The sequence below is a fragment of the Lissotriton vulgaris genome, chromosome 7, assembly GCF_964263255.1.
Source record: "Lissotriton vulgaris chromosome 7, aLisVul1.2, whole genome shotgun sequence".
NCBI classification, from domain to species: domain Eukaryota; kingdom Metazoa; phylum Chordata; class Amphibia; order Caudata; family Salamandridae; genus Lissotriton; species Lissotriton vulgaris.
Window position 1 is genome coordinate 1,764,431,809 of NC_141695.1, and position 26,684 is coordinate 1,764,458,492.

General features: G+C 47.8%; 1 protein-coding gene across 2 annotated transcripts in view; it reads right to left on the bottom strand.

The window, feature by feature from the left end:
* Positions 1–26,684, bottom strand: part of LOC147706615 (uncharacterized) — a 190,873-nt gene that overhangs the window by 20,850 nt on the left and 143,339 nt on the right. For both annotated transcript variants that reach the window (XM_086933105.1, XM_086933106.1), the window contains 2 exons: positions 18,084–18,116; positions 16,078–16,121 (listed from right to left, as the gene is read on the bottom strand). In XM_086933105.1, coding sequence (XP_086789231.1) covers positions 16,078–16,121; positions 18,084–18,116 — 77 coding nt within the window. The remainder of the gene's footprint in view (positions 1–16,077; positions 16,122–18,083; positions 18,117–26,684) is intronic.

A 26,684-nucleotide genomic window follows, 5' to 3' on the forward strand; every position in this document is an offset into this window, starting at 1 on the left:
TTTCTGACTCTTCCTTGATTACTTCATAGCCGAACGGAATGCACTAATGGTGAGAAGATGTACTTTTACAGTTGGGAACAGGCAAATGCTAATGTAATTATGTTCCGGGCCCTGAATACATGAAAGCGACCCCCTATGAAATTTACTGTGGGAACCTGGTTGTAACCGTTTGTTTGTCATGTTGTCCTATGACGAAAAACTGTATAAAAGGAGCGATCCACAGATAGAATTTGAAGCAGTATCCGTGAACCTACATGTTATGTAGTTCTCGTGACTTCTGTGTTCCCTGCAGTAAATAAACCTCAAATATTTGACGCCGAAGGAAGTGTCCCGTGTCTCTGTCATTTGTACGCCGGAACAGGTAACCCACGAAGGTTTCAGGTGTTATCCCTGGCACCGCTGGGTCTAAGAAAAACCCAGTCCTTCAAACTGCCAAGCCATGTCTTCCCTGGACTGGAAACAAGCTTCCGAGGACCGGTTTCTGGCATTCCAGCCGTCTTCAGCCCGGCTTGCTTGAATCCAGTGGCAAAGTGAGCAAGGGACTCACGTCTGAGCATACCCTGCCACACTTATGGCGGCCAAAAGCGGTACAAAAGGGGGTGGTGATGGACGGAGCATCTGAATGTATCAAACACTCACACCCAGTCAAAAGATCTGGGTTTAATCCATCACCGTTCTTTAGCCCACTCTGCCACCCCAGTTCAGACATGGCCATATGCAAATCAGTCTGACCCTGTGCCTCATGGGAACAGTCCAGCCCGAACTGCCAAGCCATGTCTTCCCTAGACCGGAAACAAGCTTCCGAGGACCGGTTTCTGGCATTCCAGCCGTCTTCAGCCCGGCTTGCTTGAATCTAGTGGCAAAGTGAGCAAGAGACACGTCTGAGCATACCCTGCCACACTTATGGCGGCCAAAAGCGGTACAAAAGGGGGTGGTGATGGACGGAGCATCTGAATCAATCAAACACTCACACCCAGTCAAAAGATCTGGGTTTAATCCATCACTGTTCTTTAGCCCACTCTGCCACCCCAGTTCAGACATGGCCATATGCAAATCAGTCTGACCCTGTGCCTCATGGGAACAGTCCAGCCCGAACTGCCAAGCTATGTCTTCCCTGGACCGGAAACAAGCTTCCGAGGACCGGTTTCTGGCATTCCAGCCGTCTTCAGCCCGGCTTGCTTGAATCCAGTGGCAAAGTGAGCAAGGGACTCACGTCTGAGCATACCCTGCCACACTTATGGCGGCCAAAAGCGGTACAAAAGGGGGTGGTGATGGACGGAGCATCTGAATCAATCAAACACTCACACCCAGTCAAAAGATCTGAATCAATCAAACACTCACACCCAGTCAAAAGATCTGGTTTTAATCCATCACCGTTCTTTAGCCCACTCTGCCACCCCAGTTCAGACATGGCCATATGCAAATGAGTCTGACCCTGTGCCTCATGGGAACAGTCCAGCCCGAACTGCCAAGCCATGTCTTCCCTGGACCGGAAACAAGCTTCCGAGGACCGGTTTCTGGCATTCCAGCCGTCTTCAGCCCGGCTTGCATGAATCCAGTGGCAAAGTGAGCAAGGGACTCACGTCTGAGCATACCCTGCCACACTTATGGGGCCAAAAGCGGTACAAAAGGGGGTTGTGATGGACGGAGCATCTGAATCAATCAAACACTCACACCCAGTCAAAAGATCTGGGTTTAATCCATCACCGTTCTTTAGCCCACTCTGCCACCCCAGTTCAGACATGGCCATATGCAAATCGGTCTGACCCTGTGCCTCATGGGAACAGTCCAGCCCGAACTGCCAAGCCATGTCTTTCCTGGACTGGAAACAAGTTTCCGAGGACCGGTTTTTGGCATTCCAGCCGTCTTCAGCCCGGCTTGGTTGAATCCAGTGGCAAAGTGAGCAAGGGACTCACGTCTGAGCATACCCTGCCACACTTATGGGGCCAAAAGCGGTACAAAAGGGGGTTGTGATGGACGGAGCATCTGAATCAATCAAACACTCACACCCAGTCAAAAGATCTGGGTTTAATCCATCACCGTTCTTTAGCCCACTCTGCCACCCCAGTTCAGACATGGCCATATGCAAATCAGTCTGACCCTGTGCCTCATGGGAACAGTCCAGCCCGAACTTGAGGTTCTGTGACAATTGTAAGTGGTGTTTTCGACTCGCACGAATATGATCGAGTCTGGTATCTATGAACCGCAAATGACGAGTTTAGTGGGTGTACGCGTTTTCGCTGTGCTAACCTAAACCGTCTGTCTGATTCGTGGGTTCTTTTCCTTTTGAACCCACGGGTTCCATTTTAGATACGGCATCCATTTTGTTTTCTTGCCCTCAAGTAGCCAGCGAACGGACACTGTCCGCTTCGTGACCCTGGGATCCCCAAGCTCCTGCGGAAGACACGTGTTCCTTTTAGGACGTCTTTATGACGAGGGGGATGATACTGTAAGGCAGATGGCCCCGCTCGAGGCTCATCTTGCCGTGCTGGTCTATTGTCTTAGTTGTGCATTTTATTAGGCACTTCTCCTTTGATCCCTGCAATCGTGTTTCCTGATACCACCCCTTTTTACACTCTTTTTGATCTGTTCGCTATCCTTGTCTTCCTCTGCACCTGTTTTCTGACTCTTCCTTGATTTCTTTATAGCCGAACGGAATGCACTAATGGTGAGAAGATGTACTTTTACAGTTGGGAACAGGCAAATGCTAATGTAATTATGTTCCGGGCCCTGAATACATGAAAGCGACCCCCTATGAAATTTACTGTGGGAACCTGGTTGTAACCGTTTGTTTGTCATGTTGTCCTATGACGAAAAACTGTATAAAAGGAGCGATCCACAGATACAATTTGAAGCAGTATCCGTGAACCTACATGTTATGTACTTCTCGTGACTTCTGTGTTCCCTGCAGTAAATAAACCTCAAATATTTGACGCCGAAGGAAGTGTCCCGTGTCTCTGTCATTTGTACGCCGGAACAGGTAACCCACGAAGGTTTCAGGTGTTATCCCTGGCACCGCTGGGTCTAAGAAAAACCCAGTCCTTCAAACTGTCAAGCCTTGTCTTCCCTAGACTGGAAACAAGCTTCCGAGGACCAGTTTCTGGCATTCCAGCCGTCTTCAGCCCGGCTTGCTTGAATCCAGTGGCAAAGTGAGCAAGGGACTCACGTCTGAGCATACCCTGCCACCCTTATGGCGGCCAAAAGCGGTACAAAAGGGGGTGGTGATGGACGGAGCATCTGAATGTATCAAACACTCCCACCCAGTCAGAAGATCTGGGTTTAATCCATCACTGTTCTTTAGCCCACTCTGCCACCCCAGTTCAGACATGGCCATATGCAAATCAGTAAGACCCTGTGCCTCATGGGAACAGTCCAGCCCGAACTGCCAAGCCATGTCTTCCCTGGACCGGAAACAAGCTTCCGAGGACCGGTTTCTGGCATTCCAGCCGTCTTCAGCCCGGCTTGCTGAATCTAGTGGCAAAGTGAGCAAGAGACTCACGTCTGAGCATACCATGCCACACTTATGGCGGCCAAAAGCGGTACAAAAGGGGGTGGTGATGGACGGAGCATCTGAATCAATCAAACACTCACACCTAGTCAAAAGATCTGGGTTTAATCCATCACCGTTCTTTAGCCCACTCTGCCACCCCAGTTCAGACATGGCCATATGCAAATAAGTCTGACCCTGTGCCTCATGGGAACAGTCCAGCCCGAACTGCCAAGCTATGTCTTCCCTGGACCGGAAACAAGCTTCTGAGGACCGGTTTCTGGCATTCCAGCCGTCTTCAGCCCGGCTTGCTTGAATCCAGTGGCAAAGTGAGCAAGGGACTCACGTCTGAGCATACCCTGCCACACTTATGGCGGCCAAAAGCGGTACAAAAGGGGGTGGTGATGGACGGAGCATCTGAATCAATCAAACACTCACACCCAGTCAAATGATCTGGGTTTAATCCATCACCGTTCTTTAGCCCACTCTGCCACCCCACTTCAGACATGGCCATATGCAAATCAGTCTGACCCTCTGCCTCATGGGAACAGTCCAGCCCGAACTGCCAAGCCATGTCTTCCCTGGACCGGAAACAAGCTTCCGAGGACCGGTTTCTGGCATTCCAGACGTCTTCAGCTCGGCTTGCTTGAATCCAGTGGCAAAGTGAGCAAGGGACTCACGTCTGAGCATACCCTGCCACACTTATGGCGGCCAAAAGCGGTACAAAAGGGGGTGGTGATGGACGGAGCATCTGAATCAATCAAACACTCACACCCAGTCCAAAGATCTGGGTTTAATCCATCACCGTTCTTTAGCCCACTCTGCCACCCCAGTTCAGACATGGCCATATGCAAATCAGTCTGACCCTCTGCCTCATGGGAACAGTCCAGCCCGGACTGCCAAGCCATGTCTTCCCTGGACCGGAAACAAGCTTCCGAGGACCGGTTTCTGGCATTCCAGACGTCTTCAGCTCGGCTTGCTTGAATCCAGTGGCAAAGTGAGCAAGGGACTCACGTCTGATCATACCCTGCCACACTTATGGCGGCCAAAAGCGGTACAAAAGGGGGTGGTGATGGACAGAGCATCTGAATCAATCAAACGCTCACACCCAGTCAAAAGATCTGGGTTTATTCCATCACCGTTCTTTAGCCCACTCTGCCACCCCAGTTCAGACATGGCCATATGCAAATCAGTCTGACCCTGTGCCTCATGGGAACAGTCCAGCCCGAACTGCCAAGCCATGTCTTCCCTGGACCGGAAACAAGCTTCTGAGGACCGGTTTCTGGCATTCCAGCCGTCTTCAGCCCGGCTTGCTTGAATCTAGTGGCAAAGTGAGCAAGAGACTCACGTCTGAGCATACCCTGCCAAACTTATGGCGGCCAAAAGCGGTACAAAAGGGGGTGGTGATGGACGGAGCATCTGAATGAATCAAACACTCACACCCAGTCAAAAGATCTGGGTTTAATCCATCACCGTTCTTTAGCCCACTCTGCCACCCCAGTTCAGACATGGCCATATGCAAATCAGTCTGACCCTGCACCTCATGGGAACAGCCCAGCCCGAACTGCCAAGCTATGTCTTCCCTGGACCGGAAACAAGCTTCCGAGGACCGGTTTCTGGCATTCCAGCTGTCTTCAGCCCGGCTTGCTTGAATCCAGTGGCAAAGTGAGCAAGGGACTCACGTCTGAGCATACCCTGCGACACTTATGGCGGCCAAAAGCGGTACAAAAGGGGGTGGTGATGGACGGAGCATCTGAATCAATCAAACACTCACAGCCAGTCAAAAGATCTGGGTTTAATCCATCACCGTTCTTTAGCCCACTCTGCCACCCCAGTTCAGACACTTCCATATGCAAACCAGTCTGACCCTGTGCCTCATGGGAACAGTCCAGCCCGAACTGCCAAGCCATGTCTTCCCTGGACCGGAAACAAGCTTCCGAGGACCGGTTTCTGGCATTCCAGCCGTTTTCAGCCCGGCTTGCTTGAATCCAGTGGCAAAGTGAGCAAGGGACTCACGTCTGAGCATACCCTGCGACACTTATGGCGGCCAAAAGCGGTACAAAAGGGGGTGGTGATAGACGGAGCATCTGAATCAATCAAACACTCACAGCCAGTCAAAAGATCTGGGTTTAATCCATCACCGTTCTTTAGCCCACTCTGCCACCTCAGTTCAGACATGGCCATATGCAAATCAGTCTGAACCTGTGCCTCATGGGAACAGTCCAGCCCGAACTACCAAGTCATGTCTCCCCTGGACCGGAAACAAGCTTCAGAGGACCGGTATCTGGCATTCCAGCCGTCTTCAGCCCGGCTTGCTTGAATCCAGTGGCAAAGTGAGCAAGGGACTCACGTCTGAGCATACTCTGCCACACTTATGGTGGCCAAAAGCGGCACAAAAGGGGGTGGTGATGGACGGAGCATCTGAATCAATCAAACACTCACACCCAGTCAAAGGATCTGGGTTTAATCCATCACCGTTCTTTAGCCCACTCTGCCACCCCAGTTCAGACATGGCCATATGCAAATCAGTCTGACCCTGTGCCTCATGGGAACAGTCCAGCCTGAACTGCCAAGCCATGTCTTCCCTGGACCGGAAACAAGCTTCCGAGGACCGGTTTCTGGCATTCCAGCCGTCTTCAGCCCGGCTTGCTTGAATCCAGTGGCAAAGTGAGCAAGGGACTCACGTCTGAGCATACCCTGCCACACTTATGGTGGCCAAAAGCGGTACAAAAGGGGGTGGTGATGGACGGAGCATCTGAATCAATCAAACACTCACACCCAGTCAAAAGATCTTGGTTTAATCCATCACCGTTCTTTAGCCCACTCTGCCACCCCAGTTCATACATGGCCATATGCAAATCAGTCTGACCCTGTGCCTCATGGGAACAGTCCAGCCCGAACTGCCAAGCCATGTCTTCCCTGGACCGGAAACAAGCTTCCGAGGAAAGGTTTCTGGCATTCCAGCCGTCTTCAGCCCGGCTTGCTTGAATCCAGTGGCAAAGTGAGCAAGGGACTCACGTCTGAGCATACCCTGCCACACTTGTGGCGGCCAAAAGCAGTACAAAAGGGGGTGGTGATTGACGGAGCATCTGAATCAATCAAACACTCACACCCAGTCAAAAGATCTGGGTTTAATCCATCACCGTTCTTTAGCCCACTCTGCCACCCCAGTTCAGACATGGCCATATGCAAATCAGTCTGACCCTGTGCCTCATGAGCATCTGAATCAATCAACCACTCACACCCAGTCAAAAGATCTGGGTTTAATCCATCACCGTTCTTTAGCCCACTCTGCCACCCCAGTTCAGACATGGCCATATGCAAATCAGTCTGACCCTGTGCCTCATGAGCATCTGAATCAATCAAACACTCACACCCAGTCAAAAGATCTGGGTTTAATCCATCACCGTTCTTTAGCCCACTCTGCCACCCCAGTTCAGACATGGCCATATGCAAATCAGTCTGACCCTGTGCCTGTGATGGATTAAACCCAGATCAGTTGACTGGGGGTGAGTGCTTGTATTGTCAACGCTCCGTCCATCATTTCCCTTGGTTTTTCTTTGTTCGCCATAATTTGGCAGGGTATGCTCAGACGTGATTCCCTTGCTCACTTTGCAACTGGATTCAAGCAAGCCGGGCTGAAGAAGGCTGAAATGCCAGAAACCGGTCCTCGGTAGCTTGTTTCCGGTCCAGGGAAGGCATGGCTTGGCAGTTCGGGCTGGACTGTTCCCATGAGGCACAGGGTCAAACTGATTTGCATATGGCCATGTCTGAACTGGGGTGGCAGAGTGGGCTAAAGAACGGTGATGGATTAAACCCAGATCAGTTGACTGGGGGTGAGTGCTTGTATTGTCAACGCTCCGTCCATCATTTCCTTTGGTTTTTCTTTGTTCGCCATAAGTTGGCAGGGTATGCTCAGACGTTAGTCCCTTGCTCACTTTGCCACTGGATTCAAGCAAGCCGGGCTGAAGAAGGCTGAATGCCAGAAACCGGTCCTCGGTAGCTTGTTTCCGGTCCAGGGAAGGCATGGCTTGGCAGTTCGGGCTGGACTGTTCCCATGAGGCACAGGGTCAGACTGATTTGCATATGGCCATGTCTGAACTGGGGTGGCAGAGTGGGCTAAAGACCGGTGATGGATTAAACCCAGATCAGTTGACTGGGGGTGAGTGCTTGTATTGTCAACGCTCCGTCCATCATTTCCTTTGGTTTTTCTTTATTCGCCATAAGTTGGCAAGGTATGCTCAGACGTGAGTCCCTTGCTCACTTTGCCACTGGATTCAAGCAAGCCGGGCTGAAGAAGGCTGAAATGCCAGAAACCGGTCCTCAGTAGCTTGTTTCCGGTCCAGGGAAGGCATGGCTTGTCAGTTTGGGCTGGACTGTTCCCATGAGGCACAGGGTCAGACTGATTTGCATATGGCCATGTCTGAACTGGGGTGGCAGAGTGGGCTAAAGAACGGTGATGGATTAAACCCAGATCAGTTGACTGGGGGTGAGTGCTTGTATTGTCAACGCTCCGTCCATCATTTCCTTTAGTTTTTCTTTGTTCGCCATAAGTTGGCAGGGTATGCTCAGACGTGAGTCCCTTGCTCACTTTGCCACTGGATTCAAGCAAGCCGGGCTGAAGAAGGCTGAAATGCCATAAAGCGGTCCTCGGTAGCTTGTTTCCGGTCCAGGGAAGGCATGGCTTGGCAGTTCGGGCTGGACTGTTCCCATGAGGCACAGGGTCAGACTGATTTGCATATGGCCATGTCTGAACTGGGGTTGCAGAGTGGGCTAAAGAACGGTGATGGATTAAACTCAGATCAGTTCACTGGGGGTGAGTGCTTGTATTGTCAACGCTCCGTCCATCATTTCCTTTGGTTTCTCTTTAGCAACACACTCGGACGAATCAAGACATGTTTTCTCCCAATTGAGGTTTCAAATTGTAGAGTCTTTATTAATATACCCGGGGCTAGACATCACCAAAAAACTTCTCCAAAGAGAGATATATTGGATGAAATACCTTCAAACAACGACGCCCTTCGGACTTAATGATCGGCTAGACATGAGTTGTTTCATATAAAACCATCACAGTGTCATGTCATTGTATTTTTATTGATCACTACTGCATCAGTGTTTTCCCCTAAAGATGCCTTCATGGTAATTTATTTTTGATGGCTTGTTGAACAGTAACTGTTTGTACTATCATATGATCATTGTAGTTGATTGTTCTTTACAGCATGCCTATAATTCAAAAAATCTTTTTAGATGATGGTTTCTTGTAATCTTTGCACTATCCTTGTCCCTTTAAATTTGTTTGTCCAATGGTACGATTATCTATGTCCACTTTATGTTACCACACTATGATTCATTGTTTCTCATTCTCACAGTCTGAATCACATTCATTTCAAGGAGGCTGCCTTTTAACATAATAGTCACTTACATTTCAAAGAGTATCCGTGTCATTGCCTGTTTGGCTTCTTTGGCTCTCCACATGACTATGCTAGTATTCACATTAGGAGATAGTATCGTTTTTTTTAAAGTGCATCTTGGTCTAGTATGTTTACAGCCGCATGCATTTACTTAGCACTTCATACTCGTTTTTCAGATCTTTTCAGTTTCTTTGCGCCATTATTATTTTTCTTAGCATCGTCCTCTGTTCTTTGACTTTATGCTTTATTACCATTCTTTTGTCTACTTCATATGCATTATCATCCGCTTTTATTTGAGTAGTTTCCTATTTTGAACTACTGACAACACTTATTCTGTGTTTACCATTGTCACTTGATACGGGCGTTCTCCGCATTCTTCCCGGGTCCTTCTGGCTTTTAAACTTCAAGCGCCGTTCTTCTCGGTACACACTGTATCCTCAGAGTCATGGTGAGTAAGGCATGGCTTGGCAGTTCGGGCTGGACTGTTCCCATGAGGCACAGGGTCAGACTGATTTGCATATAGCCATGTCTGAACTGGGGTGGCAGAGTGGGCTAAAGAACGGTGATGGATTAAACCCAGATCTTTTGACTGGGTGTGAGTGTTTGATTGGTTCAGATGCTCCGTCCATTACCACCCCCCTTTGTACCGCTTTTGGCCGCCATAAGTGTGGCAGGGTATGCTCAGACGTGAGTCCCTTGCTCGCTTTGCCACTGGATTCAAGCAAGCTGGGCTGAAGACGGCTGGAATGCCAGAAACCAGTCCTCGGAAGCTTGTTTCCAGTCCAGGGAAGGCATGGCTTGGCAGTTCGGGCTGGGCTGTTCCCATGAGGCACAGGGTCCGACTGATTTCCATATAGCCATGTCTGAACTGGGGTGGCAGAGTGGGCTAAAGAACGGTGGTGGATTAAACCCAGATCTTTTGACTGGGTGTGAGTGTTTGATTGGTTCAGATGCTCCGTCCATTACCACCCCCTTTTGTACCGCTTTTGGCCACCATAAGTGTGGCAGGGTATACTCAGACGTGAGTCCCTTGCTCACTTTGCCACTGGATTCAAGCAAGCCGGGCTGAAGACGGCTGGAGTGCCAGAAACCGGTCCTCGGAAGCTTGTTTCCGGTCCAGGGAAGGCATGGCTTGGCAGTTCGGGCTGGACTGTTCCCATGAGGCACAGGGTCAGACTGATTTGCATATAGCCATGTCTGAACTGGGGTGGCAGAGTGGGCTAAAGAACGGTGATGGATTAAACCCAGATCTCTTGACTGGGTGTGAGTGTTTGATTGGTTCAGATGCTCCGTCCATTACCACCCCCCTTTTGTACCACTTTTGTCCGCCATAAGTGTGGCAGGGTATGCTCAGACGTGAGTCCCCTGCTCACTTTGCCACTGGATTCAAGCAAGCTGGGCTGAAGACGGCTGGAATGCCAGAAACCGGTCCTCAGAAGCTTGTTTCCGGTCCAGGGAAGGCATGGCTTGGCAGTTCGGGCTGGACTGTTCCCATGAGGCACAGGGTCAGACTGATTTCCATATAGCCATGTCTGAACTGGGGTGGCAGAGTGGGCTAAAGAACGGTGGTGGATTAAACCCAGATCTTTTGACTGGGTGTGAGTGTTTGATTGGTTCAGATGCTCCGTCCATTACCACCCCCTTTTGTACCGCTTTTGGCCACCATAAGTGTGGCAGGGTATACTCAGACGTGAGTCCCTTGCTCACTTTGCCACTGGATTCAAGCAAGCCGGGCTGAAGACGGCTGGAGTGCCAGAAACCGGTCCTCGGAAGCTTGTTTCCGGTCCAGGGAAGGCATGGCTTGGCAGTTCGGGCTGGACTGTTCCCATGAGGCACAGGGTCAGACTGATTTGCATATAGCCATGTCTGAACTGGGGTGGCAGAGTGGGCTAAAGAACGGTGATGGATTAAACCCAGATCTTTTGACTGGGTGTGAGTGTTTGATTGGTTCAGATGCTCCGTCCATTACCACCCCCCTTTTGTACCACTTTTGTCCGCCATAAGTGTGGCAGGGTATGCTCAGACGTGAGTCCCCTGCTCACTTTGCCACTGGATTCAAGCAAGCTGGGCTGAAGACGGCTGGAATGCCAGAAACCGGTCCTCGGAAGCTTGTTTCCGGTCCAGGGAAGGCATGGCTTGGCAGTTCGGGCTGGACTGTTCCCATGAGGCACAGGGTCAGACTGATTTCCATATAGCCATGTCTGAACTGGGGTGGCAGAGTGGGCTAAAGAACGGTGATGGATTAAACCCAAATCTTTTGACTGGGTGTGAGTGTTTGATTGGTTCAGATGCTCCGTCCATTACCACCCCCCTTTGCACCGCTTTTGGCCGCCATAAGTGTGGCAGGGTATGCTCAGACGTGAGTCCCTTGCTCACTTTGCCACTGGATTCAAGCAAGCTGGGCTGAAGACGGCTGGAATGCCAGAAACCGGTCCTCGGAAGCTTGTTTCCGGTCCAGGGAAGGCATGGCTTGGCAGTTCGGGCTGGACTGTTCCCATGAGGCACAGGGTCAGACTGATTTGCATATAGCCAGGTCTGAACTGGGGTGGCAGAGTGGGCTAAAGAACGGTGATGGATTAAACCCAGATCTTTTGACTGGGTGTGAGTGTTTGATTGGTTCAGAGGCTCCGTCCATTACCACCCCCCTTTTGTACCGCTTTTGTCTGCCATAAGTGTGGCAGGGTATGCTCAGACGTGAGTCCCTTGCTCACTTTGCCACTGGATTCAAGCAAGCCGGGCTGAAGACGGCTGGAATGCCAGAAACCGGTCCTCTGAAGCTTGTTTCCGGTCCAGGGAAGGCATGGCTTGGCAGTTCGGGCTGGACTGTTCCCATGAGGCACAGGGTCAAACTGATTTGCATATAGCCATGTCTGAACTGGGGTGGCAGAGTGAACTAAAGAACGGTGATGGATTAAACCCAGATCTTTAGACTGGGTGTGAGTGTTTGATTGGTGTAGATGCTCCGTCCATTACCACCCCCTTTTGTACCGAATTATTTTCCGCTATCATTTCCTCTACCTGGTGGCCGTTTATCGAACTGTAGCATCTTATCATTAGCGTAGGTATTGACGTTCTTTTATTACTTAACACAATCTCTTTTTCTTTTATCCTACACTGTATGTGACCACACTAGTGGTGTTCTCTTGAACCTATACCTCTTCTTTCTTTGATTTTATATGGGGTGCTGATTACATCTCCCGTCCCTCACTTCTAGTTAATTAAACTTCTAGCTGTTGTGTATATATGTTCCACCATTTTATTCTTCACATTATGAGTAACCAGAGAATATTTGTTCTAGGTTTTCCCCTGAGGAAGGGTCTTCTTTGTCCCGAAATGCATCGGGCTACATATTCATTACCCATGAAGAATTATTTGACTAAATCTTTGTATAACATAACCTTGTTGCATTGAGTTTTGTACATCATTGTAAATAATTAATGTTATGCATCAAAGAACTCAGAAACCTAGCGTACACCTTATGATTGTTATTTTTTGTTTGACATCTGTTGATGCATTATTGTATGAATCGAATGCAATCACGCAGAATATATTCGCTCAGCTTTGGTTATTCTTTCTCAACTGGGGTTTTTTGGATAAAAACCAAGAGGATAGTGCATGGTACCAGCAGGCCTTCTTGTTGCATTAATTGTTCTTATTTCCCAAAGATCAGCACATCTGTCTTATCAGAGCTGAGTTTAATGCAATTGTCTCTCATACAGTTGGCTACATTGGTCATAGCGTTGCAGAAGTTTATTCTAGTGGTGGAGGGGTCTTTGGTGAGCAGGGGGATAAGATGATCGGTGTCTGCATAGGAAATTATTTTGAGGCCGTGTGATCTGGTAATGTCTGCGAGGGGGGTCATGTAGCTGTTGAACAAGGTGGTGCTGAGGGATGATCCTTGGGGTATGCAGCTTACTATTTTCTTGGGTTCATACGTGAAGGGAGGCAGCCAGACGCTCTGTGTGCATCCTGTAGAGAATGAGGCAATCTGCTTGAGGGCCTTTTGCTGTATGCTGATGTTGTAGAGTCTGTTGATGAGGTGTGGTCGGATATGGTGTTGAACGCAGCTGAGCGATAATATTTGAGTTTGCTGGGGTCAAAGCAGGATTCCTTAAGGAGGGGTCTGACCTCTGCGTGTTTCCAGCTGCCCGTGAAGGCTGCTGTGGTGATGAAAGTTTTGATGATGCTGGTGAGTTCCTTGCTGATTTGATTGGTTCTGAGGTTCAAAAGCCAGTTGCAACAGGGGTCAGTGGGTGCCCCAGAGTGGATGGATGACATGATAGCCATCATGGTCTGTGTGGTCAGTGGCGACCATGTGGTGATTGTTTGGCTGGCGTGTGCTGGTTGGCTGAGACTGTTGATGTTGAGCGCAGTGGGTTGGGTGTCAAAGTTGTTGGTGGCGATCTTGCTGTGGTAGTCCGAGAGTTCTTGAGTGGGGTGAATTGTGTTCTATGTGGCTGCTGGGTTAGAGAATTTCTTAACTATTTTGTATAGTTATTTCTTGTGGTTAGTTGCTATATCAATGCAGGCTGTGATGGCTGTTCTCTTGGCTTCCTTGATTCTCAGATGGTAATTGCTGAGGGCTTATTTGTGAGCGTCTCTGTCGGAGGGATTTCTGGAGGATTGTCATCATTTTTCAAGTCAGTAGCAGTTGGGCTTGGTGGTTCTGTCCTCTGGGGTGTAACAGTTTGCTTGTTTTGAGATTGTGGTGGTTTTTTGCTGGTTTTGTCGGGGTGACTCTTTTGATGCATTTGGTGATCCACGCAGAGAAGTTCCGAGTGGCCTGTCCTAGATCTGATGAGGCATCGGGTTGGCTGGTGCAGAGGGACTAAGTCCACTGTGTCTCTGTTACCTTACGCCAGCTGCGGTGGGAGCTGTGATGCTTTCTGATGGTGTGAAGAGCACTGGAGGTGGTGAAGTGAACGTTGGCATGGTCAGACCTGGTGAGTTCTGTCATGTGGCTGAATTTGACTCTGTCTCAGGAGGTGGAGATGGGATTGAGTGTGTGCCCAACTTTGTTCTTAGGTTCAGTGACCAGTTGGGTGAGGCCAATGTTGTTCAGGTTCTCCATTAGGGTGGTAGAGTTAGCATTGTTGGGCTCATCGATGTAGAAATTGAGGTCTCTGAGTAGGACGCAGTAGTAGGATTCGATGGCTAGGGGGAGGATGAGGGAGATGGCATTGCAGAAAGCTGGTCAAGGTCCTGGAAGTCTGTATACGAGGGTGCCTCTCATCATTGTCTTGGCATTGGTCCGTAGTTGGAAGTTGAGGTAATCTATGAGAAGTGTGTGGTCTCACTTTGCTGGCAATGAATCTGATGTCTTCCTTGAAGATAATGGCAATGCCTCCCCCGTGTTTGTTAGTGTAGTCGCAGTGTATCATCTTGTAGCCGTCAGGGTTTGAGGAGATTGCTGTGGCCTGTTTGCAGAGTGATCGGGCTAGATGCTTTGGAGAAGTTTCGGGTTTTACATGGCCTTTAGGGGAGGTGTGGTGCGGGATCTTGTGTAGATATTGTATTGCATGAGAAACAGCAATGGTGGCAGGTGAAGGGTCCTTTGGTTGCTTGTGGGGAGGCGGTGCAGCAGTTGTTCTTTTGATGTGTTTGGTCTAGGTTCAGGAGCTACTCAGCAGTGTAGTGGAGGGTGACGGGAGGGCCAAGGTTCCTGGTGCTGGGAGCGATCCAGTCGAGGACAGGTAGCGACAGACATGCCTTTTGCACATGCCTTTTGCCTGCTGCGCAGCCGCACTGCAGCCTTCATTAAGTAGGTCCTGGGGGGAGAGCCCCGTTTTGGGTGGCAGAAGAAGGTAAATGGCAGAAGGAGTAAACCGGTGGGAAGAAGAAAGAAATGAGCGGAAAAATGCACAACAGAGCAGAAAAAGGCTAACTACAGTGTAGAAAAACGGAGCACAGAAAAACAAGCAGAAAAATCCAAAACAGAGCAGAAACAGGCAAAACAGATACCAGAAAAACAGAGGGCAGAAAAACAAGCAGAAAAAACAAAATAGAAGGCAAGAATCGAGCAGTGAGGTTCAAGCAGAGGGCTTGCAGAGGGTAGCAGGTCTACCAGGCAGTAGTGGACTGCCGACGAGCTGGATGGGAGTACTGTTGCAGGAGGAGCAGGCATGATGACCTGCTCCATAATTTATTATTTAAAATATAATTTAATATTATTTATTTTCTATTTCTAAACAAAATACTTAAACTACACAAACATAAGAAATTCAAAAGTTTTGCTTGTAAGTTAAAGTTAATTTGCACCCCGCCAAACAATACCATAACTCACATACCTCTGTATACAGTGTTGTGAACTCGCTAGCCAGACCACAGTCTTGTAATGAAATCCAGATGTGCCCACATTTTATTATTCTCATACGCACACTGCCCCCCAGGGTGCCCATCAGGGAGTTCTGTCCTCAATGTGAGGCTGGTGCTGAGCCTTACTCTGTGCTGATCAACTGAGGGGTGAACCAGTAACTTACAGTCTCACGTCCGTTCTCGTCCCCTCAGTGGATACATTAGGAAGCAGGTCGCAGTGTCCTTATTGTTGGAGGCTGCTTCTGGTCAGCCTCATGCTTCCCCCTCAGGTAAAGCCACAGATGTAAAGATAAATATTTGAGTCAGAGGCTGCCCCGTAAGTGAAGTCCTCAGGACGTACGTACAGAACATTGTCAGAGGATGGGGATGGGTATAGCCATTCTGCTCAGTCTGTAAACTTTAATCCCCAAACCCAGTCTCCCTAAGCCCACACATGATAGGATAGAGAAAGTTGTATACAAGGTCTCAGCAGTTATCGGGCCTTTTCTGGTGCAGTTCAGCTCTCTCCTGTTCACATAACACAGCTCAGCAACTTGCCTTGCTGCCGGAATTGTCAGTAAATCTAGGCCAGAATGTTTACTGGAAGGGTAGGCTTCCAGTATAGGTCTTACACAAATGAGCATGCACACATCTGTGCACCATAGAGCAAAGGTGGTGTGTTGCACTAGGCAGCCTTTAAGATCTTCATTGCAGAGGAGGACAGCAGTAGTACCCCCCCCCCCCCTTGCCACCCTGAGCGGTCTATCGCCTCAGTCATTCTTTCCATTTGTGTGATACTGGGCTTTCTTTATGGCTTTTCTATGCAGCTTGAGATAGTACAGATACTGCAGTGAGGAGAAGAACGTGACGTTTCCCATTGCTTACCTTCGCAGGTGGTCGTATGTTGCCTGATCTCCATGCTTTAATGCCTGCAAACAAAAGAAACATTATAAGACGCCTTCAGAAGATACATACCTGGATTGTATTGATACAAGCTGTATTAATGTGACTTTTGTTCTGTGGCATTTATTTTGTTTCTTTCCTCCATTTTATTTGCTATATAATTTCTCTTATATTATCTTATTGTTATGTTATTGTATTCTTGAAGTACATGAAAGGAGGCTTGTATTTCACATGTCGCTGAATGGGTGAGATTTCAGTGAGTGGATGAACAGTGGAATGGAATCTCCTACGGTCCTTGATCATAGGCTTCCACCAGCATCAGGACAAAGTGAGGACAGACCCTCTATGTGAATGCGGCCTCTACCTGGTTTATAAAGCCGTTCATTGAGCTCATCTTAAACTTATGACTAGATAACCCTTCATGTCTGAGTAGGAGTCCACGCTCTACTAACCTACAAAGGCGATCCAACTGTTAGTTGGGATACTTCTCAGTGAAGGAGTCACCTTGTGGAACATCTCGCCTCTGAACATACATGCGGTATAGTCCACGCTCTACTTCCCTACAGCAGAGATCCAAATGTAAGCAGCTTTTAGTGAAGACAGCCATCTTGTGGAACACCTCACCTCTGAGTGTACTGGTGCAGTCAACACTCTACTCCCTTACAGCAGAGACCTAACTGTAAGGTAGGATGCTTCTCAGGGAAGGTTGTCATCTTGTGGAACATCACACCTCTGAGCGCACACTTGGTGGCATTTCTTTGCTAGTTTCCAAAGATCTTAATTAAGGTCTGGTAATATTTAGCTCTGCCTATAAACAGTCCCTCTTTTTGTTCCTGCAAGCCGGTAATATTTACCTCTTCCTATAAACAGTCCCTCTTTTTATTCCTACAGGCCGGTAATATTTACTTCTTCCTATAACCAGTCCCTCTTTTTATTCCTACAGGCCGGTAATATTTAGCTCTTCCTATAAAAAGTCCCTGGGCCTCATTTATGAGGCCTTGCGTCAGTTTTGCGCTGCGGATGCATCACTTTTTGTGACGCATCTGCGGCGTAAAACATGCGCCTTGTTGCGCCGTATTTAAAAAGTGACACATCTAGGTAGATGCGTCACTTTTTAAACCCCTGCGCCACATTATACCTGCGTCAGGTATAATGTATGCAGAGGGGGCGTTCCCCCGCAAAAGCCTCGTAATAGTGACGCAGTGAAATCTATGAGATTTCACTGCGTCACTTTTAGGATGCTGTTGCGTCAAAATCTTGCGCCTGCCTCACAGCAGGCGTAAGACTGACGCAAGCCCTTTCACATGGGGCTTTCCCCATGTGAAAGGACGCATTGCTGGAGATGCGTCACTTTTGTGACACACTCCAGCAATGCGTCACTTTTGCGCTTAAAGATGCGTCAGAAATACTGACGTATCTGTAAGTCCTTGCGACATGATGCGTCATACATAAATATGACGCATCATTGGTGTCGCAAGGAGTGCGCAGTGAAAAGTGACGCATCGCTGTTTTCACGCAGCGATGCGTCACTTTTCATAAATGAGGCCCCCTATTTTTATTCCCTACAGCCAGTAATATTTAGCTCTTTCTATTAGGAGTCCTTCTTTTTATTCCTACAGGTTGGCAACATTTAGCTCTTCCTATAAACAGTCCCTCTTTTTATTCCTATAGCGCCGAAAGGCCTTTGGATAGTTAATTAAAATATATTGTTGCTACATGCACAACCTTCCCAACCAGGAAATTACATTTGCTAAAACTATTCTACAATCTATAAGGGAGAGTATCCTAGCATGTCAGTTCATGAGATTCTGTTTTGTCAGCTTAGATATCCCTGACAGAGTAATCCAGAACCTAGGCCTTCTTAACCACCCACTGGATTGCGTTACACTTACAGAGGTGGCCGCATCCAGGAGGTATCAAGAAATAACATTTATCTACACAATCACAAACACGATTCTGTTCTGAGAGACACTGTACATTTGTCTTACCATGTAAGTGTGGTCTGCATCAGGGGACTGCGCCTGGGGAAAAAAAAGAGAAGTGGTCACCAGGTGACTAGATATAGAGGGAGAACAGCCATACCCCACCTCTGGTCACCGGGCGGGCACGAGAGGTGAGCACAGAGTAGAAACTCATCCTGGTCTTAGTTAAAGACTCAGAGACATCTCATTTGTGTTCCCTCACTGGGTCCAGACTCACCCTGCATGTGTGAGATGATTCCTGCACAACGAGGAATACTGTTGACTCAAAATAACCACGTTACATTTTTATCAGCAGGTGAAATTAATGTGCTTAACAGATTGAAGACAATTACCGAATCCCAGACTTCCTAATTCATAAAGGAAACAGCATTCTAGTAAATCTAAACGCTAAACTTGAATTAACACTAGAAGGTGTGGGTATATACTGGAAACGTGTAGAAGATGTATTGCGTCCTATTGTTTGGGGATCGTATCACACTACTAGAATATCTTCCAATTTTAATTCTGTTAGATATGGGGTCTCTAGTTGGCATAGATAGGCATCTTTGACCAAATAGGGACCCTTGTGTCTAGTCAGGGTAAGGAGCTCCTAACATAACCCCTGCTCACCCCCTTGGTAGCTTGGCATGAGCAGGCAAGCTTATATCAGAGGCAGTGTGTAAAGCATTTGTGAATACATACAGTAATACAGTGACAACACTACAGATGGACACCACACTGGCTGTTTTCTAATAATGAAGTATTTTTATAAAAACTTAACACAAGACCCAAATGAAAAAAATCCACTATCCTGTACTCAAAAATATACTTTAAAATGGTTATAAATAACTCAGTTCTCTCAAGCTGTAAATGCAACACTTTACTCTCAATATACCTTTGGATGCGTAACACAAAACACACAAAAGGGTCGCAGGGAAGGTGATGCTTCGATTCCTTACACCCAAGAACGAGAATGCGTTGGTTCCTTACTCCGGGGCAGGTGATGCGTTGGTTCTTTGCTGCGGCGCAGGGACGTGGATGCGTTGGTTCCTTAACGGAGGGGTGGTGAAGTTTCGGTTCTTCACCGCGTGGGGAGGTGAACCGTTGATTTCTTACTGAGGCATGGTTGCCCTGCACCAAGTTGGCACCTCGATGCGATGATGATCTGGTGAGATGCGAGAAAATGGCATCTTGCTCTAGGTGCGACAACGATGATGCCATGCGATGTGTGCACGCCCGACGGCCATGCGGCAACTCGATGATCTTTGGAGCCACGACAGGCCGTGCAATGCGCTTCTACAGTGATGCGACGGTGACCTTTGCGGCAGTGGCACGCTTCACTGGGGATGTGCCGCGCTTCAGCGTTTCGATGGCAACAGCGGAGCGCCAACTCGCTTCTTCGGCGATGCAACAACAGCTGCTGCCGTGGTGACACGCTTCTCATTGTTGCGTTTCGCTTCCAGCTCCCAGTAACAAGCAGTCTCTGAGAAGGCCCAGAACAACAGCAGGCCCTTTAATTCCAAGCAAGGGAAATCAGGGGGAGCTGGTTTGTTGAAGTCTTATATCCCTGAGACTTCAGGCAGGAGGCAAGCTCAAGTTCAAGCCCTTGGAGATTCTTCTTTCAAGATGATCAAAAGCACACTCAGTCCTCTTCTCCTTTCTTTGGCAATGGAGCTAGCACTGGAGACCAACCACCAAACACACAGCACATGGGAGGTCTCCTCCTTCAGCTTCCTGGTTCTTCTCCTCAGCAAAGGGTTGTCTTGATTCCCAGAAGAGATCTAAAGTGCTGGGATCTGGGTCCCCCCTTTTATACACAAAAAATCCTTGGTCTCTGAAGGCCTGGAACCCTTTGTTTACAGGACTCCTTCTTTCCTTTGACAGTGTGGGCCAGGATCATCAGACACACCACAGGAGGTGGAGCCAGCATTGTGGAAGGCAGGCACAGCCCTATTCAGGCCCAGGCGCATCTCCTCCCACCACTCTATAGGCAGATAGGTCTATTCAGCCCTGTGCTAACTCATCCGGTCTCCTTGAGCCCCCCAGCCGCTGTCACTCAAAAACCAGACAAGGAATACACAACCTAGCAGAGGCAGGCTTGGATAGTTAGGCAAGAAAATACCTTCTTTCTAAAAGTGGTATTTTCAAACACAGAATGTTAAAACCAACTTCAATAAAAGTTGTATTTTATCATTCTGAGTTCAGGCATACTAAACTCGAATTTCTACCTAGTTCCCTGAGTCAGTTAGGGTTATAAGATGTTATAATCAAACTGCCCATTCTGGCCTAAGGGGAACAGGTAGCCTTGCAATAGTGAAAAACGTAAATGGCTGTAATTCACTATCAGGACATGCCACACACATCAGAGCATGTCCTACCTCTTACAAAAAATGCATCGTGCCCTTGGGCCTACCTTAGGGGTGACTAATATGTAGAAAAGGGAAGGTTTAGGGAATGTCAAGTGGGTGCACTTGCTCAGTCAACATGGCAGTACCAGACTAAACACAGGCTCTGCAATGGTAGGCCTGAGACACACTTTACAAGCTGCTCTGGTGGGGGGCATAAGTAGTGCTACAAGCCCACCAGCAACATTTGATTTACAAGCCCTGGGCACACACAGTGCACTGTACTAGGGTCTGACAAGTAAACCAAATAAGCCAATCATGGAGTCACTAATCCATACATCAATTTAACATAGAGAGCATATGCACTTTAGCCCTGATCAGCAGTGGTAAAGTGCCCAGAGTCATAAAACCAACAAACACATGTCAGACAAAATACAGGAGGAAGGCAAAAAGTTCTGGGATGATTCTGCAAAAAGGGCCAAGTCCAACAAATTCCCAGACAGGTCCATATTGCTTCATCACATGCACGTCCTCGCTCATATGATGCACACTTCCTCGTTCTCGCATGAGTAAAAACTGTCCTTTCTTGGTCTAATAACTATGTACTTCTGATCATACCCTCCTCTACAGCTGCCAAGGTGTCTAACGTTTGCCATGTAGTGCAGCTCATCATGTTCTACAACACGAATACCAGACCCCACAAAACCACCAATGCAGTACGAATTTGACATACACACTTCAGCTAACTTTGGACACCGAACAGCATCTTCCACTGAACAATATTCATTATGGAACATCTTTCTTGCTATGAATATAATTACCGTTCTAAATCTGAACACGATTTACAGACCCCAACAAAGCCTTTTTCTTGGCAAGATGCTTCATCTCAACAGCAACGCCCTCAGACTAGGTCAACATACATCCTAGAACCATCCAAATAAAATGCATTGCAATATGTCACACGATCAAATGCACAACATTTTATCACAGAAATGTATCTTCCTATCAAAGTGTTCTTCTAGACAAGCAACAGATCTCAGACCACCCAACTCTTTGAACTGAACTAACTCAACACAATGGTAGAGCCATCGGAACACCTGTCTATGGAGAAAGCACCCTACAAATATCTTTAACAGAGAGAAGCTCATTATACATTCAAACAAACACAATCCATAAAGTAAATGTTTAACAAATACTGACTAAATATGCAACCACATACATAACATCCAATTGATGGAAATCAAAATTTCTGCTCCTTCGTTTCACTGTAAATTTCAGGTGTTACCATTGATGCTACCTTGGGAGATTAGGCAGAAAAATGCACATTCAAGCTCCACTCTCTCCCAAAGTAAGTTGGAAAGGCGCTTTAGTCTACCGTCTGCCTGGACCAAAAAAAAGAGTTCAGTCAAAGCCTACTGGAATGGGGGGGACGTGGCTAGCAGCCAAGCAAGAGGGCCGCAGCCTAATAGAGCTCCGTGACCGAGGGAGCCTTCCCAATAAATCCGCACATAAATCCTGCAGCTACACGGCCCAAACAAGGCAGTGTTAACAATGGAGCGTCAGCGGAGCCGATCTTGATGATCCGGAGCTCCGTGAGACTGCCCGCTGCCGAGTTAATGGAAGCGATGGACTGAGGCCTACAAGTCACATTGAGGCCGGGGCCTCGAGTACCCCTTCTGCCAGTAGCCACAAAGAGATTGGCGGCGCTGGGCGCGACTGCACATGAAGGATGGCTGAGACGTGAACAGCGGTGCCGCCACGGCTGAAAGACTTGGGGAGGTGCCACAATGATGCCCAATGCTGCAGTGAAGAACTGGGTGAGTCACGCGGCAGTCTACTAACGCTTCTAGGGAGCCTGACCGGCAGAGAGGACATGCCCAGCGCGACCCTACAGAAATAGGTCGGCAAATTCGAGAGAGTGGAGGACTCATCTGCGGTGCGAAACAAGGCTAGAGCAGTAGCGGACGCATCCTCCAGGGCCCGCAAAACTTAACATTAAACTAATTGGAACCCAAAAAACAAAAGACTGCCACACCAGATGGCCCAGTACATTCCTGGGGAGGGAAGAAAGGGAGTGCAGTGTAGTGATGCTAGCCAAATGACAGACGGGGCAACTATTCTCTGGGAAATCAGTAAGGGCGTGCTATTGCGACAAAAAACTGCCAAAGTGAGCACAGGACACAGGACAACGCTTGGCAGTGCTGCAACTGCATCATCTCCCACATCCCCAAATCATTATCCACTCACTGCAAGGACTCCCCCCCTCAGTCACGAAGGTTTGTGAGCCCAAGAATAGGTAACACTGGTGGAGTGCTCTAGACAAACAGTGGGCTGCAAAAAAATAGAACTGATTGTGTGGCACTGGAGGCCACTCACCCACAGGCCTGCACTCCACACGGTGGACCTAAGCGTACTGGAGCAATTATCGTCTCATAGCAACACCACAGACAGGATCATAACACACATCACAGCTGCCTACATCACAGGTGGAGAGGATAGGAAACCCGAAAGGCCGCGTGTGGTAGCATATGACGCTGCAGGCAGCAGCGATTACTGCCTTCCCCCTGTGTGCCTGGTGAAACCCTTGGTATGTGAAATGAGATGGGAGGCCGAGGTCAGAGAGGCACACCTGCGGGAAAATTAGACAAATATGCATATAGCAGAGAGCAGGTTGAAAAACCACAAATGAACACTGCCCAAACAGAGTCTACCGCATATTATGACCCTGAGGAAGTCACAATGGTGGACATTATGGCCGTCCTACAGAAGGTCCAGTCATCTATTGGCATGATCTCCACAGATATATCCCTAATAGGGGCAGACTTTTCAAAATTATCTGAAAGACTAACAGAGGTCGAATCCACAACAATGGCACTCTCCACAGATACGGCCACACTGCAATGCCAGGTACGCCATCTAGAGGCTGACAATAAGCTTATCCTGGCCAGACTGGACGACCAGGAAGGCCGCTCACGGTGCAACAATGTCCGAATTTTTGGTGTACCGGAAAACGTAGGAGGGCCTGCCCTAGACCTCTTTGTGGAAGATCTTATCAAAAACCAGCTGCAGCCACGAGGACTGTCTAGCTTCTCCTCAGTAGAAAGAGATCATTGTGTGCCGGGAGGGAGGCCAAGACTGGGTGCCCCTCCCAGACCAATGTTGGCACACATTTTCAACTTTCCAGACCGTGACACTATACTACAGGCGGCAAGGATAGCCCCTCCTATCCGTCTTGAGAACTGTACAATCACAATCTATCCCGATTACACAGCAGCAGTACCCAAACAAAGACACAGTTTTATAGATGTATAGAAGGAATTGCGGGCCAGAGAACTCAAATACTCAATGCTCTTCCCGGCGAAACTGAGAGTAGAGGCAGAAGGAAAAACCTGTTTCTTTGTCACACCTGAAGAGACCTGGGAATGGCTGGAAGGATGGCGCCCAGCAGCGTGATCCGGGAAACCAAGAACCCAGCAGCAACACTGACTCCACAAATCACAAAGGTCAAGATATACTGAATCCAGCGACAAAGGGGACTGAATAAACACGAATATTTGGACCAGTACCCGTCACGACAAGGCATGATGTCAGAAAAAGTTAACAATGGATAATCACTGTACCATCGAAACACCCTGCAGGCAAATTATCCCCGAGTATACATTGATTTATTGTAGAAACGCCTCATTTACCGAGACTAAAATGGCAAGCAAGCCATCTATACAGTTGTGCACTATATGCCTCCAGACAAGATGATAGCTGTTGCTGTTAATGTGATTGAGGGCTTCCGAGGGTCACTGACAGAGTCTCCCCCCCAACCCAAGTACAAGGTATGGGGAAAAAGCACTCTGCTCAGTTGGGGTAGCGGGTAGTTTGGGGACCTCCAGGCAGGTAGGCGGGGGGGGGGGAACAAGGGACAGGTCATGGTTTTATGTCTGTTTCTGTTGTTTTTATTAGAAGGCATGCATGGTCAAAGTGAAGTGGATACAACGAAGAGCCTTACACACTTACATTGTTAATATCACAAATGGCACACAGAAACCCACCTACACACACTGCAGATAACCGTTCCCTGAACCGTAGAGGGCTGCACCCTTCTTTTACAATGCTGTCATGGAATGTGAATGGTCTGGGTGACAAGATTAAGAGAGTGCTAGTACTCCAGTACATAAAATGCAGAGGTCTGCCGATAGCACTGATACAAGAGTCACATTTGAAGGGATCGGTCACTAAAGCCCTAGATAGATGGGGGTACAAAATGGCAGTACACTCTGAATTTACCTCCAGTTCTCGGGGGTAGGAATCCTGGTCAATAAAGGTTTCCCACTGAAACTCACTGGATCTTGGACGGATGATCAAGGGTGCTTTGCAGCGCTGACATATCATTGGGAGGGTCGGTCATATAACCTAGTATCAGTCTACATCCCACCAACACTACATCAAACAACCTCTTGCACTTGGAAAGTTCTTACTCTCTCTACCACAAGGAAAAATCATTATAGGTGGAGACTTCAATGCCACAATTGACACATCCTAGAGACCCCAATATGTTGTAAATTAGCATAAATGGGTTAGCGTTAGCAGAAGTTTTGCATTTAGAAGTTATCTTATCCGTTTTTTAGAAGCCATTTTAGTTTCTGGAGGCCATCTTGGCTACCATGTGCTGCCATGTGCTTACTATGTGCATTGTCCTACCTTCCTTTTAGCTGCGCCTGAAGTCTGCCTAGTAACAGGATATATTTAGCCTCCTCCACTTCCACGCATGCTCAGAAATGCCTGGTAGAGTCTGCATCTGTTACTGATTAAGTTTTACATAGGAATGTGTTCACCACGTTCTGAAACTGTTAGCTCCTCCCACTTGGTTCTATATGTCCTTATTAGGTATTCCTTGTGTGCTCACAGGAACCAAGACTGCCCCCTTTCATGTATGCTTACTGTGTAAGTCTGAAATGTATATAAGGCATCAGCCTTCTGACTTCCTCAGACTGCCTCATTCATTTGCCATGGCCTTTGGACGACGCAGCCTCACTTCATGTAATAAACTGTCCTTTGATATTTCAGAATTCTGTGTCAGTCTCTCACTGCTTTTAAAGGACTCCAAGGTTTTTGAATACCACAATTGGCGACCGCGACGAAGGGACTCATCAGAGAGGTGACAATCTGGAGGAGTGATCAACTTGCCAGGAGGCAGAAAACTGCTGAGCAGCATGGGACTGGGTTCTGCAAAGAAGGTAGCTGTGCACGGCGCGCCTCTGGTGATTCCTTGTGTCTGCAGCTCGTGTGTGTTTTCTGTCCTTCCTGACCTCTGGTCCTCCCAAGGATGTCACCCCCCTGACTGAGAACACTTCTGGCGTGAGTATTAAAATGTAACATACAAAGATAGACTGTTAGATAAGACTTGGCAGTTAGAATTTGGACAGCTTATGTTTGGTAAAAGTAACTTTGCGGCGCCTGTTCTAAGTTTTGAATGCCTGTGTAACGCTTACTGTGGCATATTTGAATTTGAGATAGACTTGTCTACTTTGGATTTTGTTTGATCTTCGAAGAATATGATATGAATATGATTTGATGTGATTTGATTTGATATGTATGTGTTGCAACTCATATAGGCAGGTAATGCGAGGATATTTCCTCCACCTTTGATAGTAGTGTATACTCTGCACTATTTTTGGCATGCCTGTTGTCTTTGGTTAAGCTCACATGTTAAAATGTGTTGCTTCTGTGAAAGGTACCATAATGTGATGTGAAGTAAATGAGCCGGCTTCCCTTAGAAGGGATACCTAAATAGGTTTAGGTGTGAAAACATATTTCTTCCTTGGTGATATTGTATCCCCAGGGAACTAAAATATGGCCATAATACATGTAAGGATCCTTTGTTCTGTGCACTTTTATGAATGGGGAATGCAGAGCGGTTTTTGGTGCTCTGCCAGTTAAAACTTGTGAATTGAAACATCATTGCCAAACGTTTCTTGTAAATATGACATACAACTAGCATTTACAATTGGTTTGGTTTAAGTTCTGTTTGTGGGGTGTCTTTTTGTTTCAGTCTTATGTGTTGATCTGTGGGTTTTATGTGTGTTTAAATGTGGTTTTTTTTCTTGTTAGTGTAATTTCTGCTTGTGAATAGCGTTGGCGCAAATTTATGAAACACATGCCTTAAGCGCTGTATTGTGCGTCCTGTATGTTTGAAATATTTCTGTTTCTGTGTGAAATGAGCTCAATGCGTGATTGTGGATTTCTTGATGTTTTCAGTCTGTTAAGGAAAATGTTGCATTAATTGATATTA